This window comes from Pituophis catenifer, unplaced genomic scaffold, assembly GCF_029215685.1.
Source record: "Pituophis catenifer annectens isolate HBS135680 unplaced genomic scaffold, rPitCat1.0.hap2 SCAF_13, whole genome shotgun sequence".
NCBI lineage: Eukaryota > Metazoa > Chordata > Lepidosauria > Squamata > Colubridae > Pituophis > Pituophis catenifer.
In genome coordinates this window covers 14,892,566-14,919,309 of record NW_027256893.1, presented here as the reverse complement: position 1 = coordinate 14,919,309, position 26,744 = coordinate 14,892,566, and the positions used below count along the sequence as shown (strand labels likewise).

Sequence of the window (26,744 nt, the reverse complement as noted above, 5' to 3'; positions counted from 1 at the left end):
AAGTGGATCTTAGGAGTTGCTAAATTAGTTAACGTGGGGGTTAAATCAATCTTGACCGTCCCGTTCACTTTGCTTGTCAGAAAGCCACAAAAGGGGAATCGAGTGACCCAGGGACATCGCAATCGCCATAAAGACATTTGCCAGGCATCCCAATTTTGATCACATGACCATTGCAATGGTCGTTAAGTGTGAAAAAACGGTCATAAGTCACCTTTTTCAGTGCCGTTGGAACTTTGAATGATCAATAAATGAACTGCTATCAAGTCAAGGATGACCTATAAACTGCCGAAAAGGGATTCCTGGGCATTCCCCCATTTTCTTCCTGCTCAGATGATTGTACTGTAACAAATTCACTGTGGTACTACCTTGGGCATAGAAACCTTTAATCATTAAAAAAAAAGAGAGAAAGAACTACCTTTATGGCTTTGTTTGATTGCATGTAGTTGGGAGTTCCTGTATGGAGCACAAAAACTGGATGTCTTTAACATTTATAGATGGAGTCAGGGGTGGGCTTCAAAAATTTTAGCAAGGGGTTCTCTGCCTGGTTGCTGGGTGGGCGTGGCCATGGTGGGCGTGGCCTAGTCGGCTTCCTGCACCACGGCGGTATGTGGGTGTGTTTGCCCTCCCCGGGCTCCAGAAGCTTTCCTTGAGTCTCCAGGAGGGCGAATACGGCCTCCCCAGGCTCCGGAGGCTGGAAACGGGGCCATTTCCGGCCTTCCTGAACTTCCAGTAGGCCCGTTTTTCATCCTCCCCGAGCCTCCACGTGTGCCCTGCACTTGCCTGCATCCAAAACAGGCCGCGTTGGGACTCCTGGGAGGGGAGGGGTGGGCGGGGCCAACCAGGAGTGAGATTTGGGGGTTCTCCAAACTGCACAGAATCTTAGCTAGAGGTTCTCCCGAACCCTTAGCAGCCCATCCCTGGATGGAGTCCAAGCCCAGTGAGAACTTTGACCTTTCCCCCCCCCCCCCCACCTCAGTTAGAAAAAGAAATGATTTGAGTAGTAACCTCTTATGCTGCAGTGGCAGATGCTTTGGGAATATTCTGTAGCCTAACATGGGCCTTCTGTGAAGGGTTACTGCTTGTGAAACAGAAGGAAATGGAAAAAGTCAAATTGACCAATTATCTTTACCGGGGAATCAATAAGTCATCTGTAGTAAAATATCTGGCAAATAAATTTAAAAAAGTAAAGTAAAGTAAGATATGCCTTGCAGGCAATCAAGATCAAAATGGTTGAAATCTGAAGACAATTCTCTGCTCAACGCTGACTTTTCCCATTAGATCATCCTAAGATTTTGGGAGATCTAAGGGGGAAAGTTCCATCTTAGTTCATTTTATGCCTCTGAGGGGGATCATATTAGGTGGTATTAGGATATTACTACATCTAATAATATTAGAGCATGTGGGACCATCACTCTTATTTTGTAATCTTAGGTTTGGGTAGATTTACCTTAATGGATCAAAACTCTGAAATCTATTTAGTGCAGCCGGGGCTCCCATAAACAGCCGCTTGTTAAGCAGAGTACATCATTCAGGACTGTTTGATTGGTACAGAACAAAGTTCACACATCTTTTGGTGCCCTTTCCTTGTTGTAGTCCCCCAAATGTTCATGAAAAAGAAAAGGCTTTTAAAGTTGTAATGGTCAAACGATGTCATAAAACTCCACCAGATATGCGAGAGACCATTTAATCACGCGATTCACAATTTCCCTTCTTATTTTTGTGGGAGTGGGCTGTTACACTGGTAAGCCTTTTCTTTTTAACTCTTGTGCAGAAAGCTAAATTCCAGGCACGACTTGAATGCCGCTCCCAGTGCTATTTTGTGGGAGGAGGCATCTGGCAGACCTCGGCTGTTTTTGGATGATAACTTGCAAGGGGGTTGTGGGAAGTGAAATCAAACACATAACTCTTAGCCAAGATGAGAGAGTTGGGTTTAATAGCCTGCTTTGTCTTTTGCCCCAAACTCCAAAGCACGGATAAGATGGCAGTCTTTTATTTGTGTCACTGTTTTGTTATCTGACACACACAGACACACACATCCGCAGGTACAGAAACTGAGTCCCAGGTTTAGAAAGACGAGATGGATGCTATTGGAAAAAGTTGCTTTTTCACCCTGTTTCCGAGAAGTCAGTGGGATGTCTCGCTGTGTCTGAAAGTCAGTGAGGAGGGCAGACTTTGAAACCTGGATGCAAATCCAGGTTTCCTCTAAAATTGACAAAGGGACCTTTAAGGATTGGCAACTAAGAATGTATTTATTCCGTCTGCGTAAGAGGGAATTCACAACCTTTAGAAGGGATAAAAAAGTGCCCATATCAAAGTAGGTATGAATAACAAGACTTGTCCTGCCGTTCTTGTTAGGATACCACTCCCAGCACTTACCTCGTTCCAAACTCTTGCAGCAAATAAATATCTCTCATTCTGCTTGTAGAATACCAAAATTGCTGGCCTTACTCAATAACTTCTGGAAAATAGTCTTGGGACCTGTCTTCACTACCACGGAAGACGGGTTTTGCTTCCTTGATGGGGCTTGTGAGGCCGTAAGAGTGCAATTCATTTTCAGCCTGCTGCCTTCCCACTGGGATGGAGAAAAGTTAACCAAGGTGTCTAGGCTCACAACCCACAAGGGTTCCTCAAAGGGTGATGGAAAGGTCTGCTCCACCCACGAACCGTGACTGGATGCTGGTCTGGCTTTGAGGGGGCAGCTGCGACTGGAAGCGTTCCACGTCGGACATGCTGATCTTGCTGCACATGGAGACATCTAAGGACTTCAGCAGCTGGCACTCCTGACCGATGGACTTCAGGGTCCTAGAAAGGCAGAGGTGGGATTCAGACGGTTCGGGCAAACAGGATGTTAATTTTACATCTGGTTTGCCGAACCGGTAGTTGCAAGGACTGGCTGGCCCCGCCCACCCCACCCCACCCCTCCCAGGAGTTGCCATGTGGCCTGTTTTGGATGCCAGGTAAGTACAGGGCCCGCATGGAGGCACTGGGAGGGTGAAAAATAGGCCTCCCGGAAGTTCTGGAAGTCTGGAAACGGGCTCATTTCCGGCCTCCGGAGGACCTCCAGAGCCTGGGGAAGGCCGTTTTAACCCTCCCGGTGGCTCGAGGAAAGCCTCTGGAGCCGTTCTAAATAATTTTCCAAGATCAACTGAGCAGCCTTTAGGCCGCATGGGATGCCCCAAGCAAGGCATTCAGGTGACTCATCTCTTGCAAACTCTGCTCGCTTACCTGGGCGTCAGCTGGTTGCAGCCAGAAAGAACGAGATGCTGCAACCTGCACAAAGATCCAGCTGCCTCGGCAAAGCCTCTGTCCGTCAGGTTTGTGCAGTGGCTCAGCGAAAGGTGCTCCAAGCTCCGGCAGTTGCGCGCAATGGCGAGGAGACTGGTGTCGGTGATGTTGGGCACGAGGCTGAGGGAGAGGTGGCGAAGATCTGGGAAGCTAATAACCTGGAGAGGAAGGGCAGAACCAAATCTTGAATGAGGTGCGAGACAGAGGTGGGTTTCGGCAGGTTCTGACCAGTTCTGGAGAACCGGTAGCGGAAATTTTGAGTAGTTCGGAGAACCGGTAAAAACCATCTCTGACTGGTCCCGACCCCATCTATTCTCTGCCTCCCAAGTCCCAGCTGATCGGGAAGAAATGGAGATTTTGCAGTATCCTTCCTCTGCCACGCCCACCAAGCCACCCACACAGAACTGGTAGTAAAAAAGATTTGAATCCAATCACTGGTGCGAGGTGTAAATCAGGCTGATGATTTACCTTGGCTATGCTCATGTCCGTCAGCTTCCCGCAGGCGGTCAGATCCAGCTCTTGCAGACGAGTCAAGGCGTTCAGAGAGGTTTGGTGCTGCTCTTGGGCCTTCTGTTGGTTGAGATTAATGACCATCATTTTATCCTGCTCCAGAGCCTGGGGTGGGGGCAGGAAAAACCCCATGTTGCCAAAGTTCCTGCTGAACTTTGGGCCAGCATCTTTCTGTCAAAGCAAGTCGGGAAGGGTGGGTAAAAGGGGGCGAAGCCTTTCTCGGTTGCTTAGATGGCCCTGTTCTGACCTAGGCTTCGTCAGACAGTGAAAAGCACACAATTAGTCCCAAAAACCCTCTTTTTATTTCAACGGCTGTGAATTCTGTTCATTCCCAGCCTCTGATGAGTCACAAATAGTTTGTAAAGAGTCCGACAGAAATCTGCCACGGTCCTTCGGGATAAGGATGATAAACACCCGCCTTTATCTCCCTTGGCATGCTGCCAAAGACCTAATTGGCAATTAGCTTTGCAAGGCCACACGGAGCACAGAGTCAAAACGGAGCTTCAGAATTTAAACCAACCAGCATGAACAAAGTTGCTTCCTGCAAAGGCTCACGTGCCTTTGCTCCTCCTTTATGTCTTATGGGAGGGGCCAATCATCGCCAAGCCTTATTCCCGAGTCGCCCCTTTTGTCTTAACTGTTCTTGTATTCTGCAGCTCTGCGTATGCACGCATTGGGAACAGGCTCCCCCTGTTCCTCTGCCTCGCTGACGTCAGACTCTGGAGGCTCTGGAGGCAGCACATAACTCCCAGATGGCCCTGACCCTATCTCTGCCTCCGATGCAGAGCTCTCGTCTGAGCCTTCCCTAGACTCCAGGACTGGCCCATGTTCCTCCCCAGCCTCCTCACTGTCCGACTCTGCTGCCAGCTCCGCAGGCTGCTAGCATACCACAACAGGCCCGGTCGCCTTCCCCCTACTCAGGTCTGCCCTAATGCCCACATTGGCTGGGGAAGTGAAAGTCCACGGATCTAGCGGACATCCAGGAAAGGACCATAATGAAGTATGATACAGGAGCACTGATGCTAGGCCTCCAAAACACGAAAAGGGAATTGGCGGCTTGCAGGCCACTCCTGTAGCTATTTCAACCTCTCCTCACAGGGTAACTTTCCCATTGTCACCATGGAGGAAAGCTCTTTTTTCCTCAGTTAGGTTTTGTAAACATTTTAGGTGCTTGTGCAAGTGCTCACCACCCAAAAATTGAGCTCGGCCATTAGACAAAAAAGTTTTGTTTGTGAGCTGACGGTGAGAACAATTGATCAATGGAACAATGTGCCTCCAGAAGTTGTGGGTGTGCTCCATTACTGGAGCTGTTCAAGAAAAGACTGGACATCTATTTGTTCGGGATGATATAAAGCCTCCTGCCTTGGGGAAGGGGTTGGACTGGAAGACCTCCGAGGTCCCTTCCAGCCCTATGACTCTATGATTGTGTATTTCTATCAATGATGTCCTCTCACCTCTTTGGCGCTTTCACGCTCCTCTCTGGGCTCCTCGATCCCCAGCAAGCCCCAGTCGGTCAGTTCTTTACACCAGGCCAAGCGGAGGACTGTCAAGAGTAAAAGGCTGGAAGCGATGGCTTGGACGCTCCGGTTAGAAAGCGACACGCAAGATGACAGATCCAAAACACGCAGGTTCTTGCTTAGAGCTTCGGCCAGAGAGAGCACTGTGCTGTCCTGCAGAAGAAGAAGAAGAAGGAAGGACGATTGGGTTCATGTTACACTTGAACTTCCCACAGGGGCTTCAGGGAGGGCATGGCTCTCCGTGAATTTCCGTTGGGGGAGTTTCACATATAGGTAATCCTCCATTTAGGACCAGTGACATAGGGACTGGTTGAAGTCATGATGGATTCCAGAAAAGGGACTTTGTCAGGGTAATGAAGATTTAAAGCTGACCAGCCGTTGTAAGGCTGTGGACCAGGATGATGAACTGAGGATGAGTCAGCAAGGTTATTGCCCTTTTATGACTGAGGATGAGTCAGCAGCGTTATTGCTGCTGTCTATATAAAGGAGGCCATGAGAGGGCGTCTCTCTCTCCCTCTCTCTCTCTCTCTCTCTCCTCATGTATCTGCATTGTAGTTCTCCGTGTAGAGGTGAAGAATGATTGCTTGTCTGGTATGTGCATGCAGGCATGCGGTAAGTAGAACAGTGCAAGGGGGGGGTGATCAGCTGTGGCGCGCAATCTTTTTTTTTACTTTTAAAAGCATTGCTTTTAAAAGTAAAAAAAAAAAAAGCCTCTCATGATCGCGTGGCTCAGCTGGGCATAGGGGGTGGGCAGGAATTCTTGCTACCGGTTCTCCGAACCACCCGCCGCCATCGCTACTAGATCTGGTGATCCGGTCCGAACCAGGAGCATTTCACTTCTGAGTTCAATTCTCACCAGTTCAAGGTGGACTCAGCCTTCCATCCTTCCGAGGTGGGTAAAATGAGGACCCAGATTGTTGGGGGCAAGTGGCTGACTCTGTAAATCACTTAGAGAGGGCTGTAAAAGCACTGTGATGTGGTATATAAGTCTAAGTGCTACTGCTATTTCTTTCCCCTGGAAACTAGTGTTTACTTTCAGTTTCCAGCAAAAAAACACCCCATTGCAAACGAAGGGTTTACTTCATGCGACTCCTGTGTTCATTTGACGACAGTCGTAAAATAGGGTCTGGTCGTGTGATGACCTGTTTTACACCATCCACAATTGAAATTGAGAGCTCAATTATGGCCATAAGTCTAGGACCACCTGGATTGCATGAAGTGAATTATTTAACCATAGTTTAGTGAAGAAAGCACTTAACACGGGATCCACGTTATATTAAGCTAAAACCAAACCAGCTCATTATGGTTTAGCACAGTGTCTGGACCAGCGATTGAACCGTACCGCTGTCCTTTAATTAAATAAATTTAATTTAATTTAATAAATTAAAGAACCTTCACTGAACTTACCCTTAGTAATGAACAAAAGGCAATGTTCAAAGATTTCAGCTTGGGAGGTCTCGCGTTAGCGCCAAAAGCTTTCGCCAGCTCACTGCAGCTCACCAGACTGCATTCAGACACGTCTAAGATCTGGAGATGCTTCAGGTGTGACATTCCCTGGAAGCCAACATCGGTCATTCGTGGGAGCTTCCCCAGGCGCAGGCACCGAAGTTCTAGAAGCCGGGAATTGATGGCCAGCCCAGCCCGGTCCGATAGCTCAGAGCAGCCGCTGAGGTCCAGCGTGGTCAGATGAGGCTGGTGCTGACACAGGATGCTCACCGCCTCGTTGGTCAGATCCCGGCAAGCCTGCAAGATGAATTCCTGCAGCTGCAGGTTCTCCACTTGGACCAGGGTCCTCATCGCCTGGCTGTTAACGTTGGTGCCGCTCAAATCCAGAGACTTCACGCAAGCGGCTCGCCGGCTGAGAAAGTGCAGGAGGTTGCGGAAAGACAGGAGGGCCGAGGAGTTGTAGTCGTGGGAGCCGCTGTAGCTATCGAACTCAAAGGTAAGGTGGCAGCGGGCCAGGACCAGCTTGGCCAGCTGCGGACAACAGCTGGCCAGGCGGTTGAAAGTGAGATCGGACAAGTACCTCACGCTGGACAGGTTCAGTTCCCGCAAATTGGCTAGCGTTTCTTGGGCTTGCAATAAAGTCTCTTTTTTGGAGAGCAGGGTGCCGGACATGAAGATGCTGTTGCAACTGCTCAGGTCCAGGGCCACGAGGCTGGGGCAAGCCAGGAGGAGCTCCTCAAAGCTGGCTTCGGTCAGGCAGCTGCCGTTCAGGCAGAGACTACGCAGATGAGGGCCCAGGTAGTTGGCAATGCATTTGATGACGTCCCGGGAAGTGGTAGAGCTGTCCAGGTTCGCCATCTTGAGGTTGCATACGCGCCTTTGGGCCAAGGACCGGATGGTACCGAGGGAAGCGGAGGTAGCTGGGATGTTGTAGAGGACATTCTCCTAGGATTGAAGCAAAGCAGGGTCCGTCATGATGACGTACAAGTAGCCCATGACTTACGATAGTTCGTTTAACGACAGGTAGCAAAGCCTGGGGAAATGTGACTTACAGCGCATCCTTGAAGTTACAGCTGCTGCATCACCATCCCTCCCCACAGTCACGTGATCGCAATCCAGGTGATAATGGAATCACGATTTGTGACCTTCCGAGTTGACTTCCAACAAGCATATTTGTCTGAAATGGTATAGGACTGTGATGGTGAACCTATGGCACGCGTGCCACAGGTGGCACGCGTAGCCATATCAGTGGCCATGTGAATTCAGCTCCGGAGTGTGCCAGCTGATTTTCAGGCCTTCTGGGCCTACTTCCCTAGAAGTAGGGAAACAAGTTGTTTCCTGCCTCCGGAGGGCCTTGGGGTGGTGGTGGGGAAGGCCCATTTTTCTCTCTCACCTGGCTCTAGAGCCTCTCTAGGAGTCTGGAGAGGGCGAAAATGGCCTTCCCCACCCTCCCGGAGGCCCTCCAGAGGCCAGAAATGGCCCATTTGCCAACTTCCGGTTGGCTCAAAAGGCAGGAGCACACATTCAAGGCATATCTTTCTCAAGGCTGTCTCCCAGGGTTACCCACAGCACCCTGAGGGGAATAATCTCTACAACCCGCGAAATTGCTCCATTGGCGAATGTGATTGATGACACATGTTGGGGGGGGGGGAGGAGGGAAACAGGGTCATGATCAGGGCGGTAAATTACGTGGGGTCAGAGTTGGCTTCATTTGGGTATGTGCCGACATGGAGCTCCTAATAAATAACTGGATTTCTTTTGAAGCTTGGCTCGAGGCTCATGATTTAATTAGGGCATCCGTTGGAACCCTGGCAGCGTAGGTGAGTGTGTTTAAGCCCACAAAGGTTTTACCTGTCGCAGAGAGTCTTGGGCTGCAAAATACCAGGTTCGGTCAACCAGAGACGCCTCTTTTCTGTCAGAAATAGGCAGGAAGCTCAAGATGTAAGCGATGACCTATAAACGAGAAAGCAGAGGCCAATTTAGCTGTTCATACTGGAAAGAGATTCAACTGAACCGATGGGAAACGTCATCTAAAAGTTCGTATCCTCATGCTGAGATGCTTGTTACGCTCCATCATTGGAGACAAGAGAATTTAATTAATGGAGGAAGGACTGGAAAAACATAACGCTTCCTCGCATCGTGATCTTGTGAAGCGAAAATTGAATACATTGGTCGGGATGACAATCACAAATGTTGACATTTGGACACAGTAAAATACTTGAAGGTCTGTCGCAAGGAAGAGGGGGAGTATTCTCCATAGCACCTGCGTGCAGGGTGGGGAAGGCCGTTTTTGCCCTCCCCAGGCTCCTTGGAGGCTTTCTTGGAGCCTGGGGAGGGCAAAAATGGCCTTCCCCACCCTCCGGAGGCCCTCTGGAGGCCGGAAACAGTCTGTTTCCCGACTAGTTTCGGAGCTGAACTAGGGCAATGCTTGCTTGCCCACCGATATATCTCCATGTGCCACCTGTGGCATGCGTGCCATAGGTTTGCCATCACGGTCCTATGACAACAGGCAGTCCTCGTCTTACGACCACAACTGAGGCCAACATTTCTGTTGTTAAGCAAGACATTTGTAAAGTGAGTTTTGCCCCCGTTTTGCGACCATTCTCGTTACAGTTGTTACCACAGTTGTTAAATTAGTAACAAAGTCGTCCAGTGAATTTTGCTTTCCCCATTGCATCTGCTCGTCAGAAGGTCACAAAAAGGGGATCACGGTGGACACGGGACACCGCCATGGTCATAAATATGAACCAGTTGCCAAGCATCTGAATTCTGATCATTTGACCATGAGGAATGCTGCAACGGTTGTGTGAAAAACGGTTTTTTCAGTGTCGTTCAGAGGTGGGTTTCAGCAGGTTCTGGAGAACCGGTAGCGGAAATTTTGAGTAGTTCAGAGAACCAGTAGTAAAAATTCTGACTGGCCCCGCCCCCATCTATTCTCTGCCTCCCGAGTCCCAGCTGATCGGCAGGAAATGGGGATTTTGTAGTAACCTTCTCCTGGATTGGAGAGGGAATGGAGATTTTATAGTATCCTTCCCCTGCCACGCCCACCAAGCGATACCCACCAAGCGACACCCACAGAACCGGTAATAAAAATTTTTGAAACCCACCACTGGTGTCATTTTAACTTTGAACGGTTACTAAACAAACTGTTGTAAGTCGAGGACTACCTGTATTTCTTCCAGAATTTAAATTGACACCAACTGAATCATGGGACGGAAGTCTTCAGATATACAAATATTTTGAACATTGATTGCCATAAAATCCAGAGCAATGCTTTTTGATGTAAAAAGACTGCCTCTAATTTGCATCTACATTTTGACTATCTGAACAGTATGTTAACTGTTGAAAAAGGAAACATCCGATTCTCTTCTGCTTTGGCTTAATATAGCGAGAGTGGAGTTAATTTCAGATGTTCGTATGATGCGAAACCACGTGGCTTAGAAGAAGAAGGAAGCCTTCTACAAATCTTATTATCCACTTTTTTTCAGTTTAATTTGCTAATGAAATGCCACAGGCTGCTGATTTTTACGAAGAGCCGGATGTGATAAAGCTATAAAAAAGTAAATAATTTACTGTAATTGTCTCTGCACAACAACAAGCCATTGTATGTGTGAACAAGTCTGAGAACAGCAGCCACTATCCATAAGAAAACAATTTAATTACAGCACTTGTTTGTTTTACCTGGATGGGATGTTCTCTCGTTCAGGATTGAGGTTTATGAGTTTTTATGTTTACCCATGTTGGGATTTGCCATAAACTTGTTCTGATCTAGATAAGATGTCACCATCAAAACCAAAAAGTATTTTGAGAAATAATTAAAGTAAGCTATGGGCCACTGTTTACAAAGCTCCAATCATTGAGCTCATGGAACTGGCAATACCTGAATCAGACAATTTGCAGTTTATTTTAGCACCAGGTAATAAAACCAGTCAGAATTTTTGTTAATATTGCTAATTATAAAGGTAAAGGTAAAGGTTTTCCTCGCACATATGTGCTAGTCGTTCCCCACTCTAGGGGGCAGTGCTCATCTCCGTTTCAAAGCCGAAGAGCCAGGGCTATCCAAAGACGTCTCTGTGGTCATGTGGCCGGCATGACTCAACGCCAAAGGTGCACGGAACGCTGTTCCCTTCCCACCAAAGGTGGTCCCTATTTTTCTACTTGCATTTTTTACGGGCTTTCGAACTGCTAGGTTGGCAGAAGTTGGGACAAGTAACAGGAGCTCACCCTGTTACGCGGCGCTAGGGATTCGAACCGCTGAACTGCCGACCTTTCGATCGACAAGCTCAGCGTCTTAGCCACTTAGCCACCGCGTCACAGTAAGCTAATTATAGAAACAACTAAATGATCTGTTATTCTATCTTCTATCTATCAAGTCTTAAATAGTTTATGAAGTTTTGAACAAAGAAATCATAAAAAAATGATGTTTAACAGTGTTTTGTAAAAATTCTATAAAATCATTTTGCGAAGCAACTTTTTCAAGGATCGGCTTTCATCCTAGAACAGCTGTGCTTGTTTTAAAATAAAAAGGGACACGTTTTTAAAAGCAATTGTGCTCAAAAGGCAACAAGTTATCTCAATGGGAAATTAAAAAGGAGTCAGGTGTTTGTTTTTTTTTTTACATATACGCAGTGACATGTGTTTTTTTTTTTACATATACGCAGTGACATGTTTATTAAATGTTTTGAAGGGAGAGTGCTACAAAGCACTTCAGGAAATGGGGTCTGGACTGGGGTTGGTTTTCTTTCTTTAAAGCAGTTTCCATTACATGATGAGAGTTTGTGGCCCAAACCTTGCTATGGTAAAATGATTATTTTCACGCTAAGTTCCTATAGCAACATTAGGCAGTTTTTGATGGACTGATTCAGTGTATTACCTCCATGCCTTCCAAATAGGATTTTATTACCCACTTCAGAATTCCAGTTTCAGACAGTTGTGTATCTGTCCGAGGAATTTATTTATTTAATATAATTTATATGCCGCTCTATCTCCATAGGACTCAGGGCGGCTCACAATAAGTAAAAACAAAGCCAATAAAAGACATAAAATACATAAATGTATAAATATATAGTTTAAACATATATTAAAACCCATTAAAATAATCAAAAAACTCCTCAGTCCAGGCTGGGTGATGTGAACAGCCATGTTTTTAATTCGCGGCGGAAGGTGCGAAGGTCAGGAGCCAACCGAAGCCCCAGGGGTCATAAGCTCTAGTATTAGAGGAAATTATTTTTATCCCCCATTAATGTGGTTATCAATCTGTTCTGACCTAGGCTTCCCAAGAGCATGACAAAACCCCTTTTTATTAAATATTAAACTTGTCCTGACAAAACCCCTTTTTATTAAATACTATGAATTCTTCTCATTCACATCCAGCAAAGTCTTTCAAGGGAGAATTTACAGTCACAGACCTTATCTGGCTTGGAGAGCTGCCAGGCCGATATCTTCAAAACTTGGCAAGGAGTCTCTGTCATGAACCAATTAAGCGAATTAATTGTCTCCTGCAAACTCCACTCCCCTTTCGCTCCTCTTTATTCCCTATGGGAGGGGCCATTTACTGTCTACCTGTGGCTTTACTCCTGAGTCGACCCTTGTTCCTTAGCTGTTCCCTTCTGGCAGCTCTGCACATGCACACACTGGGAACAGGCTCTAGCTGTTATTCTGCCCCACTGATGTCCGACTTGGAAGGCAGCTGACAACTATCAGACGGCCCTGGCCACATCTCTGCCTCTGACGCAGAGCCCTCATCAGAGCCTTCCCCAGACTCCAGGACTGGCCCATGTTCCTCCCCAACCTCCTCACTTTCTGAGTCTGCCACCAGCTCCGCTGGCCGGCCACAACACAATCTTCACTCATTCCTTGACCCTGATGCCATGGTTTGGGTTATCTAGTTACCTACTCCTTGATGAATGTGAAAATTGTCCTGCTGTTTAAACACGACATAAGCCAATTTTCATGTACAAACAGGTGGATTCTTTCATTTAAAAGGATTTCCAATGCAAGAACAGAACCAGCAGCAGTAAACTAGATCTATATCTAAACTATAATAACAATTGGAAGAATTTCACTCTGATCAAAGAAAGTAAAAAACAAAAATAGAAGGAAATATTAGTAGCTCAGGATTGAATGGTAGGGTCCTTGGTGCTCTCTGAGTTTGGTTGTTTTCTTGCAGATATTTCACTACCTAATTAGGTAAAATCATTACCTAGTGGGTGTGGTTTACTCCCTGTTTATATACAGTATATTGCCTTGCTAGTGTTGGTGAGGATGTGGTTTTCTCCTTGGCCGTTCTTTGAATAGGGTATTCTTTTTTGCTTGGCTGTTTGTCTGGTTTTAATCCCTGCTTATCTGAGTGTTGGTTGCTGGAGAGGATATGTTCTGATCTTTTTGTTTCCTTCTTAACTTTATTATCTCTTTTAAATGGTGTATAAATGTGGTTTGTCTCTCTATGTATCTATAGGTTGATGGCAGATTTGTCGCAGGAATTCACTAGTGTTTTTGGATTTAGCTTGATCCAGGATGCTCACCACAGTTTCCCAGCTGAAACTATGGTTGAATTCATGTGTTGTGAAGTTAAGGAGTTTTCATTGTGTCTTGTGGCTGCTCGTTGATTTTCAGAAAAGGAGAAAAGGGGGGCTGGGAATCAAAGAAAAGAATTGGGTGTCTTGAACCCTGAATCTGGGTTCACGTATTGCTCAAATCCAGGGTTTCAAATCCTGTCTCAAAGAATCATAGAGTACTGTGAAAATGTGAAGTTAGGATGTACCGTATATTCATCGATTATTTTATTCCTCGGCAATTAAAAATAATAATAGTAGGACCCTGATTGCCCAGGGCAAGAAATCTCATCAGCCCCTGTGTTGGTTCTGCATAAGAGGGTTTGCAATGTTTACAATTTCCTCTAAACTTTGCTATTTTCTTTTTTTGAAATCCCACGTGGGTCTCGTACTTTTACGAATCCGTTTCAGGAACAGACTTCTTTGCTGGCAAAGAAGCAAGAATCCGAGTGCCCCCCCGCCAGGTTATTTAGAGTCTACAAAGAGCAAAATACACAGTTCCCCCATTTAGGCAGCTCCAGATGCACCTTATATATAGCATCCGCACATAATTATCTCCTTAAGCATTTTGTTCAGCACCATCCCATTTTCCTCCTCCAGGACTCTGCACTGCAGTTTTTCCCCCAAGCATTTTTTTTTTTTAAAAAATCAAAAATATTGCTTTATAAGCAATAACAATCATTCCAGCCATGACAAGCAATAATCCTCCTTTGTCCCCTTTTTAAAACACTATATAGCATAAATCCCTGCAGCAGCCAGATTGAATATCATCAAATCCTGCAGCTGGAAAGCAAAGCATCCCAAGCCTCATCTAGTAGTCCAACTTTGGGCAAGCCACACCACCATCCAGAAGCCGGGCTGCCCGGCTTCTTCTTCAAAACCGGGCGCGATGGAGAACACGCCACCCCTGTAAGGTAGGCTTGTTTCGCTCCCCTGAGCATCTTTTAACCGTTAGGAAGTTTTTTTTTTTCCCCTTATGGGGAAGCACCTGCAAATGATGCACGCGGCTCAAAGATCAAAGAAGAAAAAAATGCTAACAACCCGGAGGAAGAGAAATAGGGACATTGAAGGAGCAACCAGCCGGAAAAATAAAAGCCTGACACGCGTTTGCAGACACGTCTGAATGCAATCATGCGGGTCAAGTGCGGAGCAAACCTGGGAGGACTCCACCCGAGCAGAATATCCGCGTCCTTGCTCGCCCTTACCTCTACGGGCAGCCTGCAGGCGTCCATCGCCGGGCGGAGGTCATAAGACGAACGAAAGACAAGAGATGGATAAAAGAAACGGCGCCGCCTCCAACGGACGGCCCCGCCCACGCCCCGCCCACCAGCTCCTCCTCCTCCTCCCCCGCGTTCCAGGATCCCCAAGACGACGGCCGCGATGCTTGTCGGGAACTGTAGGCACTCAAAAGAGAAAAGCGGCGGCGCTGATTTGTGACGCCAATGTCCCCGCGCCGGAAATCCCTCTGTGTTGAGTTGGTGGTGGACTTGCCTGCGTGCCCTGTTAGGCTGGCCGGGGAGTCGTCATGGCGGTGAGTCGGGCATCGGGAGACGGGACCAAGCCGGGGCGAGAGAGGGATAGTTAAATCAAGATCGAGGAATGTGATAATTAAAAAAAATATATTATTATTATTTTTAAAAATTGCCTTTTATTCTCTCCCTCCCCCCCCCCCCACAGCCCAAAGGAAAGGTAGGAACCAAAGGCAAAAAGCAGATATTTGAAGAAAACAAGGATACGCTCAAGTTCTACCTACGAATCATCCTAGGGGCGAATGTGAGTATGGGGGCGCCGGATCTCGGAGGGTGGGTGGGAGGGAGATGAGCCAGGGCAGCCTGCTTATTTTTTTTGCTCAGGGAGGAAGATCTGCGCTTCTGAAAGGCTGGGTATTCTGAGCAGCCCACCAAAACCTTTGTCATCATAACTGGTGTTTATTGATTGATTGATTGATTGATTGATTGGATTTATATGCCATTCTTCTCCGGAGACTCAGGACGGTTTACAATGCGTTAAGCCTCGGTAGCGCAGCAGACTAAAGCACTGTTATTTTATTTATTTATTTATTTATTTATTTATTTATTTATTCATTCATTCATTCATTCATTCATTCATTCATTCATTCATTCATTCAATTTCTATACCGCCCTTCTCCCGAAGGTCTCAGGGCGGTGAACCGTTAAAATAACATACATATAAAAATGTGAATATAAGATGATTAAACCAATTTGGTTCATCGGTTAATTAACATTAACATCATTATTAACATCAGCTGCCTGCAATTACTGCAAGTTCAAATCTCTCCAAGGCTCAAGGTTGACTCAGCCTTCCATCCTTTCTAAGGTAGGTAAAATGAGGACCCAGATTGTGGGGGCAATAAGCTGACTTTGTATAAAATATACAAAAGAATGAAGGCTATTGCTTAATGCATTGCAAGCCGCCCTGAGTCTTCGGAGAAGGGCGGCATATAAATCAAATTAAAAAAAAAGCAATAGCCTTCATCCTTTTGTATATACCTGCTTAGTAGGGCTTTCGCCCCCCCCCCCCAAAGCGGTGTTCTTTTTTATACAAAGCTTATTGCCCCCACAATCCGGGTCCTCATTTTACTTACCTCGGAAGGATGGAAGGCTGAGTCAACCTTGAGCCTGGTGAGATTTGAATTTGCAGTAATTGCAGGCAGCTGGTGCTACTTAACAGCACTTTAGTCTGCTGCGCCACCAAGGCTCTTAATTATCAGTTTATAGTGGACTATAGAAGGAATAGATCAGAAATCCAGCCTTTGCTTATCAATGGAGACCGAGTGAAGCAAGTGGCCAGTTTTTAAGTTTCTGGGTGTTACCATAAAAGAGGACCTGAGCTCAGGAGCTCACATTGCAGCACTGGTCAAAAGGGCCTAGCAGAGATTATACTACCTGTGACTTCTCAGGAAACAACAACTGAATGAAAAACTGCTGGCGTCCTTCTACCGCTGCACCATAGAGAGTATTTTAACTTACTGCACTGTATGTGTGGTATGATTTGTCAATTGTATGATTTGCCAATTGCACGGTGGCAGATAGGACAACGCTCCAGAGAGTTAACGTCATTGCCCAGAGGATCATTGGTTCCCCCCTCTCCCCTCTTTGGAAGAGCTTTATAGCTCTTAAGAAAGTTCAAAACATTCTTAAAGATCCATCTCATCCTGGCCCCCCCCCTTTTTTTTGAACTGTTACCATCTGGCAGATGGTACAGGACAATAAAAACAAGGACAAACAGGCTGAAAAACAGCTTTTCTCCCAGAGCAGTAAGTATATTGAATTCTACCGTATAATGCAATATTAATGCAATATCAGGGGTTTTCAATTCAATTGCGTAGAATGTGAAGGATGTGTCTTTTTGTTTTATTTTTATAGTTTTCTTATGTATGATGTACATTGAAGATGGCATTTAATTTTGTTGTACGAGGTGCAATGACAATATTAAATCAATCTTAAATCTTTAAAAAAAAAAAGCTGCAGTTGTAGCTTTCCCCCCATTGGTGGCAGCAGTAGCTGCTCAAGTCTCAGTCCATGAAGTCCTATTTCTGAAGGTAAAAAGTGGAGTTGAAGTTTGATTGGGTGATTTACATGTTTAGATTTAGAATACTTTTAGACAAGTGCTTGTCAACCTTGGCGACCGAAAGATATGGGATCTTCAGTTCCCAGAATTCCCTGGGGCAGCATTCCCGGGAGTTAGAACATAGAACATCATCAGTGTTGGAAGGGATCTTGGAGATTGAAGTCCACACGTCGTAAAGTTGCCTATAGTTTGAGAAATGGCTTTAAACAAAGAGCTCAATGTCTGTTCCTCTTTCTCTCTTATTCTGATATCCCTTGCTTCCAGGCCATTTACGGAATTGTCAACCTTGGGATCTTTTACATAACAGCCACCATTTGGACGTGGGTGAGTTCTATATATTTTCAGACCGTCATTTCTTTTGAGTCAGGGACTGTCAATGTGTGTTGCATATTGAGAGTTAGGGGGGGGAAAGGGTGATTCGGGAGTGTTCTTTATGTTTCACTCATCAAAAGAAAGTAAGTTATTTATCAATCTGTTTAAAATATTAGCTGGGAGAATATGAGAATAATATCCAAATGAGGAGGTGATAAGCTGCCTGGGAAAGAAAAGGGAAATCACCAAAGCCATTAAAAAGCGAAAGTTAGAATATTTTGGACAGGTGATGCGACACCCAGAAAATACGGCATCCTTCACTTAATCCTCCAGGGAAAGATTGAAGGCAAATAAGGTCCAGGCAGAAGAAGAACATCATGGCTTCAAAATCTAAGGGACTAGTTTGGACAAAACTCAGCAGCACTTTTTCATGCGGCTGTTGACAAAAATAGGATTGCCAACATGATCGCCAACATCTGATGACGGTGTTGTGGCCCCTCCCTCTGAGCCTATGTCATCGGAGGAAGAAGGCTCCGAACATGAGGGAGAGGAGTCAGCCAGGCCTCCCTCTCCAGGCCCTTCCCCTCTGGCACTGTCTCAGGTGCCGGCCGAGGGAGAGGAGATTAGCCAGGATCCAGGTGTCTCGGATGAGAGCGAGGAAGGAGAGCCGTCGTTCCTGGATGCACGCCAACGAAGGCGTGATAAACGGTTGCAGCAGTTAAGGAGGCGTGCTAGGGATTAGAACTGAGTCACTGGACCACACCCCAGAGACTCCGTGACGAACAAAAACTAACTCTGGCTAGTCACTTGAACAACGTCTGAAGCTGCCGAAGGGATATTGTTTTGCTGGACTATTTGCAATGTGTATGTAATTTTATGTTATCTGTTGCAGTAAAGCTCTTGGCAGACGGTGCTTATATTGTTGCCAAGTTTGAGATAACGACCTGTGTGCGTGCCAAGTGCTTCCTTAACCCTCAGCTGGCTGTGTTTGTGTGTGTGTGTGTGTGTGTAGACGGGGACAGATCAGACGGATATGGCACAAGAAGAAGGAGAATATGAGATTCGCATTCAACTGCCATCCCCCTGTCCCCACTAATCCTCCACAGCTGAGATCCTGTATCATGTTTGTAAACTTGGGAGGCTCCACATATAACCATCAGTAAACCATTTTTCCATTAGAGCTGTCTTAATCCTTAGCAGAAGTGCTTGCATCCAATTGTGCCCAGTAATCCTGGCTAAAAATATTGCACCAGCCAGAAAATATATTTGCTTTCATGTCTATCTTTCCCAAGTACAAACCTTTGTGTACTTCTCAATCTTTGTGTACTTTACCGAAGTAGTATCTCCAAAGTAGGAGTATCTCCGAAGGGTTTTACTGTTTTTTCTTGGGTGATTTTCATATTCTCCTTTTAGGTTGCCTTTGTGTTCAGCTTGATGGTCTATGGGGCCAGTTACCAATCCATGAGGTCAATGGCCAAGCCTACTTTTGCAGAGGGTGGCAGCCTCGCCGATGGCGGAATTGATCTGAATATGGAGCAGGGAATGGCAGAGTGAGTGTCAACACTACCTAAGTCCAGGTGAGCAGATCCTGCTGCCTGAGCGCATACGTAGTTTTCTTTCATAGCCTCAACCAGTGGAGGGACACACTGGTCCCAGGGTCACCTGCATCTCCTTGTGTGTGAGACACGCAAAAGATTCCGTGTTTTTAATAGAATGGTAACTTTTAACATTACAGTAGTGGCCAAAATTGTGGAAACCTTTTGGGAAAAGTGTATTTTCTAAAACTAGCTAATAACACCACTTTTTTTTCTTTGAGTAGTATCATAAAATTATATATCAATGGAAAGATAATTTAATCAAGAATGTAACGCAATAACTTTTATGAAGGATTTGCTATTAGAATAGCAGTTACAGTATAAAGAACAAAAGTGAAACACGTAGAAAAAAACGGATATACGAAAATTATCACCATGTCTGTTAATACTTCGTTGGGTAACCTTTAGCATGAATTACAGCCTTACAATGTCTTCCCATGGAGTGAACCAAGTCTTTTAGTTCTGCAGCTGTTATCATGTGAAACCAAGTTTGAATGATTGCTTCTATTAACTGGGTTTTATTGCTGGGTTGCTTCTGACAAACAATTTTCTTTAGACAGCTCCAGCTCTGGAAGAGCTCTGGAAGGCCTAGGGAGACCGTTTTCGCCCTCCTGGAGGCTTGAGGAAAGCCTCCAGAGCCCAGGGAGGGCAAAAATGTCTCCTCCCCTGTGGTGCAGGAGGCCAACTAAGCCACGCCCACCATGGCCACGCCCACCCAGCAACCAGGCAGAGAACCCCTTGCTAAAATTGTTGAAGCCCACCTCTGATTGTAAGTCTTTCCCCCCTCTTCTCATGTCAATCCTGTTCAGGCACATTCTAAATTTTTGATCCTCCGTATCTTTTTAAAAATTTTTTTAAAGCCAGTCTTTTTCGTTTCTGGGATGGAAGGTTGGAGAACAATAGAAGACGCTGAGACTTTTTATCTTCTGCCCTAATAAAAATCGGCCTTTTTTTTGTTTTTTCCCTACCCTCAGGCATCTGAAGGATATGATCTTGCTTACCGCCATTGTCCAAGTGCTCAGTTGTTTTTCCCTCTATATGTGGTACTTTTGGCTCTTGGTAAGTTTCTTTTCTTACTTATTTGTCTACAGCACATTCTTCCTCTTTGCAGCTATGGCAGGGAGCCAGTTTGGGTAAAGCACCGAGCTAGAAAGCAAGAGACCATGAATTCAAATCCTGCTTTAGCCTTGAAAGCCAGCTAAATGACCTTGGGCCAGTCAGCCCAATCCACCTCACAGGGTTGTTGCCAGTGGTGAAATGTAAAATTTGTTATTACCAGTTCTGTGGGTGTGGCTTGGTGGGGGAGTAATGTGACTGGATGGGCGTGGCCAACTTTTTTTTTTTTTTTTTTAACTTTTAAAAGCCTTTTTCCTACAACCTCTTTGGCCGAAAAATGCTTTTGTAGAATTTTGTAGAATCCTACAAAAATGCATTTATGTAGAAAAAATGCTTTTAAAAGGCTCTGACGATCCCAGCTGAGCCGTGCGATCATCAGAGGCTGTAAAATTGGGCGGAGCCCTGTGATGACTCAATCACTGCATTGTTTAGAGATGGACGTTCTGGTCTAATGGTCGTAAGTCGAGCACCTGTAGAATTGATTAAAATAAAATGAAGCGGATTAAAATAAATGGAATGTAAATGCCCACCATTCATAGAGAAGAGCCGAGGTGGCGCGGTGGTTAGAATGCAGTACCGCAGGGTGCTTCTGCTGCCTGCCAGCTGCCTGCAATTTGGCAATTCCAATCTCACCAGGCTCAAGGTTGACTCAGCCTTCCATCCTTCCGAGGTGGTTCAAATGAGGACCCAAATTGTTGGGGGCAATATGTTGACTCTGTAAACCGCTTAGAGAGGGCTGTAAAGCACTGTAAAGCGGTATATAAGTCTAAGTGCTATTGCTATTGCTACTGACTCAGCCTTCCAACGTTGGTAAAATGAGGATCCAGATTGTTGGGGGCAATAGGCTGACTTTGTAAACCGCTTAGGGCTGTAAAAGCACTGTAAAGCGGTATGTAAGTCTTATTGCTATTGCTAAGCGGGATGTAATTCCTTAACTACCAAAAACCCCAGCCAGCTTTTTGCTAATGCTCAGCTGTGCATTTTGTTTGTGGCACACCTTAATAGGGGTTCCCTGTTTTTGTTACCCCTTGCAGGCTCCGGGGCGAGCCCTCTATCTCCTCTGGGTTAACCTCCTGGGTCCTTGGCTCACCGCGGAATCTCCGACTGCCAATCAAGAGCCCAACGAGAAGAAACAGCGCCGGCAAGAACGTCGGCAGATGAAACGGTTTTAGCTGCGCTCCTGAGCATGAATGTCAGGCCACCTTGGCTCTCCATGTGGCTGTTTTATCAGGGATTTGAACCAATCAGAAAACACCGGGGGATTTTCCCCCCCCCTCCCTTCTGGCCCTTGCTCGCCCCCTGACACCTCTTCATCCTAAGGCTAGATGGCTTGCAATGGGAAGGGGGGGGGGCGAGCCCCAGACAAATCTTTTTGCTTTTTTTCCGCCTTACGGCAAGGGGAAGGGGGATCGCAGGGAGAGGGCTGCAGATGTGTAAATACCTTTCTAAAACGATGCTCTAATATGAATCGGACGATGAAGGCCTTTCAGTGTTGGAAGCAATGACGCATTAAAGAGACACCTGCACGCACCAGACGTTTGCCACGAGAGGGCTTGCCGTATGCGTGGGTTTCCTTCAGCCTCTTCATTTACTCTCCTGTTTTCATGATCGTTCTCGTTCTGACCCAGCTCCCCAAATGTGACAAACCCTCTGAAAGTTAAGTCAAAAATTCCTTTAACAAGAGCACCAGCAGGCCTGGCAAAAGGTTTCTCTCTAAACGCAGGCGAACAAGTCCGTCCATCTGGAAGATGAATAGTTGTCTGCCCCATCTATTCATCTCCGACCCCTGCAGAGCTTTTACCCGCAGAGCTAGGGTGGGGCTTCGCTAGCAGCGGTGGCTCTTCCTTCCCAAGGATTGGCCCATGGATTTCCACTGCTCTCCTCTCCTGCCTTCTGTGCATCCGCACGTCAGGCACTGGACCCAGCTGTTCCTCCTCTTCTTCATCGGCCACCTCCAGACTGGAGGCTGTTGACTCTCCATGTGAGGGCTGATGGATGGACCAGGCTCCAGTTCTGTCTCTCTCTCTCTCTCTTTGCCAGCTCCATTCCCTCTTCCCCCTCAGAGCTCTCAGGTTCCCTTGATGTTGACCCTGACTCCCACACCTCCTCCTCCTCTGATTTGGCTGCTGGAGGGGCTGGCAGCCGACAGGCCACAACAATTCTAGGCAGGTGTGGTGCTCTCATTGGAAGCCCCAAACTGTCAGTAAACTCAAGTAATAACAGAAGCCAGGGGTACAGAAGACCAAAGGGAGCTTTAGATTTAAACACCATTTTGCAAAAAGAAAGAGGGGACAGCAAGAACATCTGTTAGAAAGGAGATGGGCGACTTCCCCATACATCATTGTATATCCCTTTCTCTTCTCTTTCCTCCAATAGAGACTCCCGTTGAGCATAAAGTGGATTAATTTTGCAATGAATGGATGCAAGGATCACGGATTTTCTCCCTGCCTGATCTTTTCTGGCAAAGGAATTTGGAATCTCCTTGGTGGTGATATAACAGGATTTCTGTACAGTAGCCTTTTCCTAACCTTTAAAAAAAAAAAAAAAAAAAAAAAAAAACCAGATTGGCAAGCTTTCCAGTTAGCCTAACGAAAGGGGCAGCATCTCCCAAATACCTATGGCATCTCGCATTTGTAAAACTTTGGAGCCTCCGGACTGTTTTTGTTTTAAAAAGTAAAACATAAGACTTCAGGAGGGGTGTGTGATGGCTCAGCGGTTAAAGACGCTGAGCTTGTCAACTGGAGAGCTGACAGCCCAGGTTTGTGACCCGAACGCTGCAGGACGGGTTGAGTTCCCGCTCCTTGCTCCAGCTCCTGCCCACCTAGCAGCTCGAAAACATGCAAATGCAAGTAGATAAATAGGTACCACTTCGGTGGGACAGTAACTGTGTCCCGTGTGCCTTGGCGTATAGTTATGCTGGCCACATGACCACGGAAGTGTCTTTGGACAATAGTGGCTCCCGTAGCTAGGAAACAGATGAGCATCGTCCCTTTGAATCGGACACGACTGGACAGAGGAAACCTTTACTTTTACTAAGATCTGTTTTTCTCCTGCAGCCTGTTAGCTGGACAGCGGGTGTCAAAGAATAGGAAAAGATCTGTAGCAAAATACGGTAGCAGGGAGAGAAGATTATTCCCTTATTCCCATACGATTTGGCTTCTCATTTTGCCCACTTTTTGCTTCAATCCCCATAGTCGCCTGGAAATTACTCCTGAGAGGATGCCTTGACCGGAAAGGTGGGGTGGGGGTGGGAAGCTCCTGGCACTGTTTTGGGTGTGACCCGGTTGGCCAGGTTCTCCTCAGGAAATGTTGAAACCATTACACCTTATATCCCGATGTTTAAAATCCAATATTTTTTCAAAAATCTTAACGAAGACCTCATTGGTAGAAAAGGGCTATTCAGCTTTTTTCCAAGTCCTTCAAAAATTTGTTAACAAGGTACCAGATGGTATTCACTAATAACGGACTGTACTTACAATGGCAATGTTACCTCAGTACAAATTTAGGATTCCTGCATTCTTCATTAGGGAAGAGATGGTTGATTTTTTTCAGCGATGTAGAAAAGATTTACCGGAAAAGTCTCCAAATTTAGATATGCAACTTACCTCTCTTAGCCTTTAAGGTGTACAAAGCTAATCTTGGTGTTATTCCCTCCCCCATTTTTTTTCATCCAGTTGGAGAGAGAGAGAAGAAAAATGGCGAAAATGATGAAGAGCTATGCTGTAATTCAGACTTGCTTTGAGTTTGTGTTTGAATTAACCTAGGTGCCAAGTAAAGAGAGAGAACAAATATAGAGATGGATGGAACAAAAAGCTTCAAACTTAACCTGTCTCATTTAGACCTTATTGTGGCTTTAGGTGTGACATTTGTCCTTAAAGGTCCTTAGTTTGCATATGGAGAGCAGCAGCAGCAGCATCACGGAGAGATCCCTCCGTGCATTAAAATGCCACATGGGAGATATTTGAAAGACAAGTGGGGAAAAAATGCTGTGTATCAACTTGTATTAAGAAAGCCATTTAAATAGAATCCTGAAAGCAAAGCACTTTTATGGAGCATGGAGTCTTTGTGCTCTCTGAATTGAAGAGGGTTGTCTATCAGGACAAGTCACTAGTATATAAAACCTAGAGCAAACCCCACTTCCCTTTAGCCCTGAGGACATTACCCAGTTTGGTAATGAGACATCTGCCAGAAAACCATCAAGCTCATAGAGCCGTGATATAATAATAATAATAATAATAATAATAATAATAATAATAATAATAATAATAATAATAATAATTTTATTTATATACCGCCCATTCTCCCGAAGGACTCAGGGCGGTGTACAGCCAGAATTAAAATACAAATATACAAATATACAATATCCTAGTTAAAAATTAATTAAAATCATTAAATAGTTTTGGCCGAATTTTAAAACCCAAAATTAAAACCCAATTTAAAATCATTCAATTTGACAGCCCCGCCTGTCGGAACAGTAGGATCTTCAGGGCACAGCTATTTTTATAAATAAATATAAATATTTATTTGTCGCATTTCTATGCTGCCCAACTCCCAGAGTGCCTGAGGTACCACGCAGAGCCCTCTCTCTGGGCACATACGCCATCGCCAGCTGGTCTTCGCTGGCGCCAGAGTACCAGAAAACGGCCTGAAAATGCCCCCAAACCAGGCCATTTTTCTGGGCTATTTTTAGGGCCAAAAACAGCCTGGAAAACAGCCAAAAAATAAGCATGCACACCAGTCAGATAGTCTTCGGGTTTCCGCACGTTCCGATTTGGGCACTCGGTGCCGAAAAGGTTCGCCATCAGTGTCATAGAGCATGACGGATCCCACCTGAATTACAAATATTCTCTTTTTATCAGAAGTGGAGTAACTGGGAAGGAAAGAAACGATGAAAAGAAACCAGCAGGGCATCCATTGTTCAAAAAGCTTTCCACAATCCCCTTTTTGTGGCTCCTGGAAGTCCTCTCTAGCCACAAATGGCAAAAATTTGGGGGTGTGGGGATGGCGGAAGGCAGAGTTGACTGTCACTCTGAAACAAGACATACCTCCTTTAAAATATAAAAGTATACAAAATATAACAAGCCTTGACCCTGCACAGGACGGTCCAGATAGTTTTGCTATCAGTGATCTCTTGGTTCACCTATTGCCCCAAAGAAGGCCACTTCCACACAGCCATTATTTCTATTCCCCATCAGATCCTAAAAATTATTCACCAAAGGCTCGGGGTGATATGCAGCCCGTCAATCACCCTTACATATTTAAACAAACACTATTGATTGATGTGAAAGGTAGGAGGTTGTAGACAGGTGGATTTGTGCTAGACTGGGTTTTGTTTTGTTTTTTTATGCTCGTCTCATTAAATCCCAGCAGTTTGAATGTATGAACTTTTTAGAATATTATTTGTGTGTGTGTGTGTACGGCTTTTTAAAAAATATCTGAATGGCTGGGTGACTATACATTCTAGCCCGGCCTTAGGCACGAAACCAGCTGAGTGACCTTGGGCCAGTCCCTCTCTCTTAGCCCTAGGAAACAGGCAATGGCAAACCACTGCTAAAAAAAAACTTTGCCAAGAAAACATCAGGGAGTTATCCGGGCTGTTGCCAGGAATCAAAAACTGACTTGGGAGGCTCACGCACATACGCATAATAAATATAAGAGGTTTATAAAAATAGAACCACGTAATAATAAAGTGGGGATTAAAATGAAATATGAGGAAACGGCAGCCTGGAAACTACTCAGGAGAAGAAAGAAAATGCAAATTCGTAGGGAGGATAAATCACGCAAGATCCAGTTTGAATCATTGTTTAGACTCGGAAAGTGAATAGATAGAAATGTTTGTACGCCGTGCCGAAGTCCACTAAACTGCTGAATCAGTCCCAAGGCATATGGGAATTCATCTACTGCATTTAAGTTGATAAAGTCTGAAGACCTAATTCCAGAGAGTGATAAAATCAAATGACCTGCAGACTGTATCTTTCCAATGAAGGCTTCTGACAGTCCTTCAGATCAAAACAAACTCAATTAATTCACCGCCTGCATTAGGAGTAGGAATACAAATTTTCTTTTCTTTTTTTTTCTTTTTTTGGCCAAGTGTGATTGGACACACAAGGAATTTGTCTCCAGGGTATAAACTCTCACTGTACATATAAACAACAAAGTGGTAAGTCAGATCACAGATCATAAATCATAAGATACAAACAACAAAGTGATCAATCATAAGATACCAATAGGAGGAGGTAGTAGGAAAGATGAAAAGATGAGATGTATATTTCATCATGGCTGCCATTGGTGGCACCATGTTGAAGTGGATTATTTTTATGAGATCTTTTCAACTCGCCCAAAGCTTCTGAATTGATAGTCAAGTGTTGAAGAACTGAAGGAAGAAGGATGGAACAAAGGCCAATGTACAGTTTCAAGAAGACTTCATTATTCTTCAAGGCAATTTACGGGACCGCCTACTACCATCAACAGCCTCCCACCGACGAGTACGCTCCCACAGAGAGGGGCTCCTCCAGGTGCCGTCGGCCAAACAATGTCGGCTGTCGGCCCCTAGGGGGAGAGCCTTCTCTGTGGGGGCACCGACGATCTGGAATGAGCTCCCCCCAGAGATACGGAGGATTCCGGATCTGCGCACCTTCCGCCGCGAGTTGAAGACGCTTTTATTTTATCAAGCTGGCCTCGCCTAAATCTTCTCCCTTTTAAGTGTAAATTTTAAATTTTTAATGTATTTTAAAATTACGGGTATTTTAAATTATGGGTATTAATTCAGCCAAATTTATTTAATTCATTTTATTCGATTTTAAATTTTGTATATCTAT

At 45.4% G+C, this 26,744-nt stretch overlaps 2 protein-coding genes across 5 annotated transcripts; one reads left to right on the top strand and one right to left on the bottom strand.

The window, feature by feature from the left end:
* Positions 1-1,944: 1,944 nt before the first annotated feature.
* Positions 1,945-14,549, bottom strand: LOC139323536 (F-box/LRR-repeat protein 14-like). 4 transcript variants are annotated; one of them, XR_011600997.1, is made up of 8 exons: positions 14,518-14,549; positions 8,610-8,711; positions 6,720-7,703; positions 5,250-5,465; positions 3,754-3,966; positions 3,226-3,443; positions 2,377-2,802; positions 1,945-2,281 (listed from the first exon to the last, which is right to left on the bottom strand). XR_011600997.1 is itself a non-coding variant. In XM_070952930.1 (7 exons), exons 1-7 carry the CDS (start codon positions 14,542-14,544, stop codon positions 2,628-2,630), a joined length of 1,935 nt encoding a protein of 644 aa, XP_070809031.1. In that variant the 5' UTR covers positions 14,545-14,549; the 3' UTR covers positions 1,945-2,627. The 4 variants fall into 4 exon arrangements, 2 of the variants coding, with proteins under 2 accessions (XP_070809031.1, XP_070809033.1); XR_011600998.1 differs by having other exon boundaries at positions 1,945-2,146; XM_070952930.1 differs by having other exon boundaries at positions 1,945-2,802.
* Positions 14,550-14,770: 221 nt separating this feature from the next.
* Positions 14,771-21,459, top strand: TMEM208 (transmembrane protein 208). The gene is made up of 6 exons (XM_070952759.1): positions 14,771-14,843; positions 14,990-15,085; positions 17,168-17,227; positions 18,629-18,765; positions 19,785-19,869; positions 20,961-21,459. The coding sequence occupies exons 1-6, from the start codon at positions 14,838-14,840 to the stop codon at positions 21,096-21,098; spliced, it is 522 nt and encodes a 173-aa protein (XP_070808860.1). The 5' UTR covers positions 14,771-14,837; the 3' UTR covers positions 21,099-21,459.
* Positions 21,460-26,744: the final 5,285 nt, after the last annotated feature.

What these genes read in the sequence shown, in the direction of transcription:
- TMEM208 (XM_070952759.1), top strand. An exon ending in ATGGAGCAGGGAATGGCAGA is followed by an intron (nt 18,766 to 19,784) that starts GTGAGTGTCAAC and finishes CCCTACCCTCAG; the next exon opens with GCATCTGAAGGATATGATCT. An exon ending in TGTGGTACTTTTGGCTCTTG is followed by an intron (nt 19,870 to 20,960) that starts GTAAGTTTCTTT and finishes TACCCCTTGCAG; the next exon opens with GCTCCGGGGCGAGCCCTCTA.
- LOC139323536 (XM_070952930.1), bottom strand. Translation starts at nt 14,544, where the DNA reads ATGGACGCCTGCAGGCTGCCCGTAGAG. An exon ending in CCCAAGACTCTCTGCGACAG is followed by an intron (nt 7,704 to 8,609) that starts GTAAAACCTTTG and finishes CTTCAATCCTAG; the next exon opens with GAGAATGTCCTCTACAACAT. An exon ending in CCTTTTGTTCATTACTAAGG is followed by an intron (nt 5,466 to 6,719) that starts GTAAGTTCAGTG and finishes CTTCTTCTGCAG; the next exon opens with GACAGCACAGTGCTCTCTCT.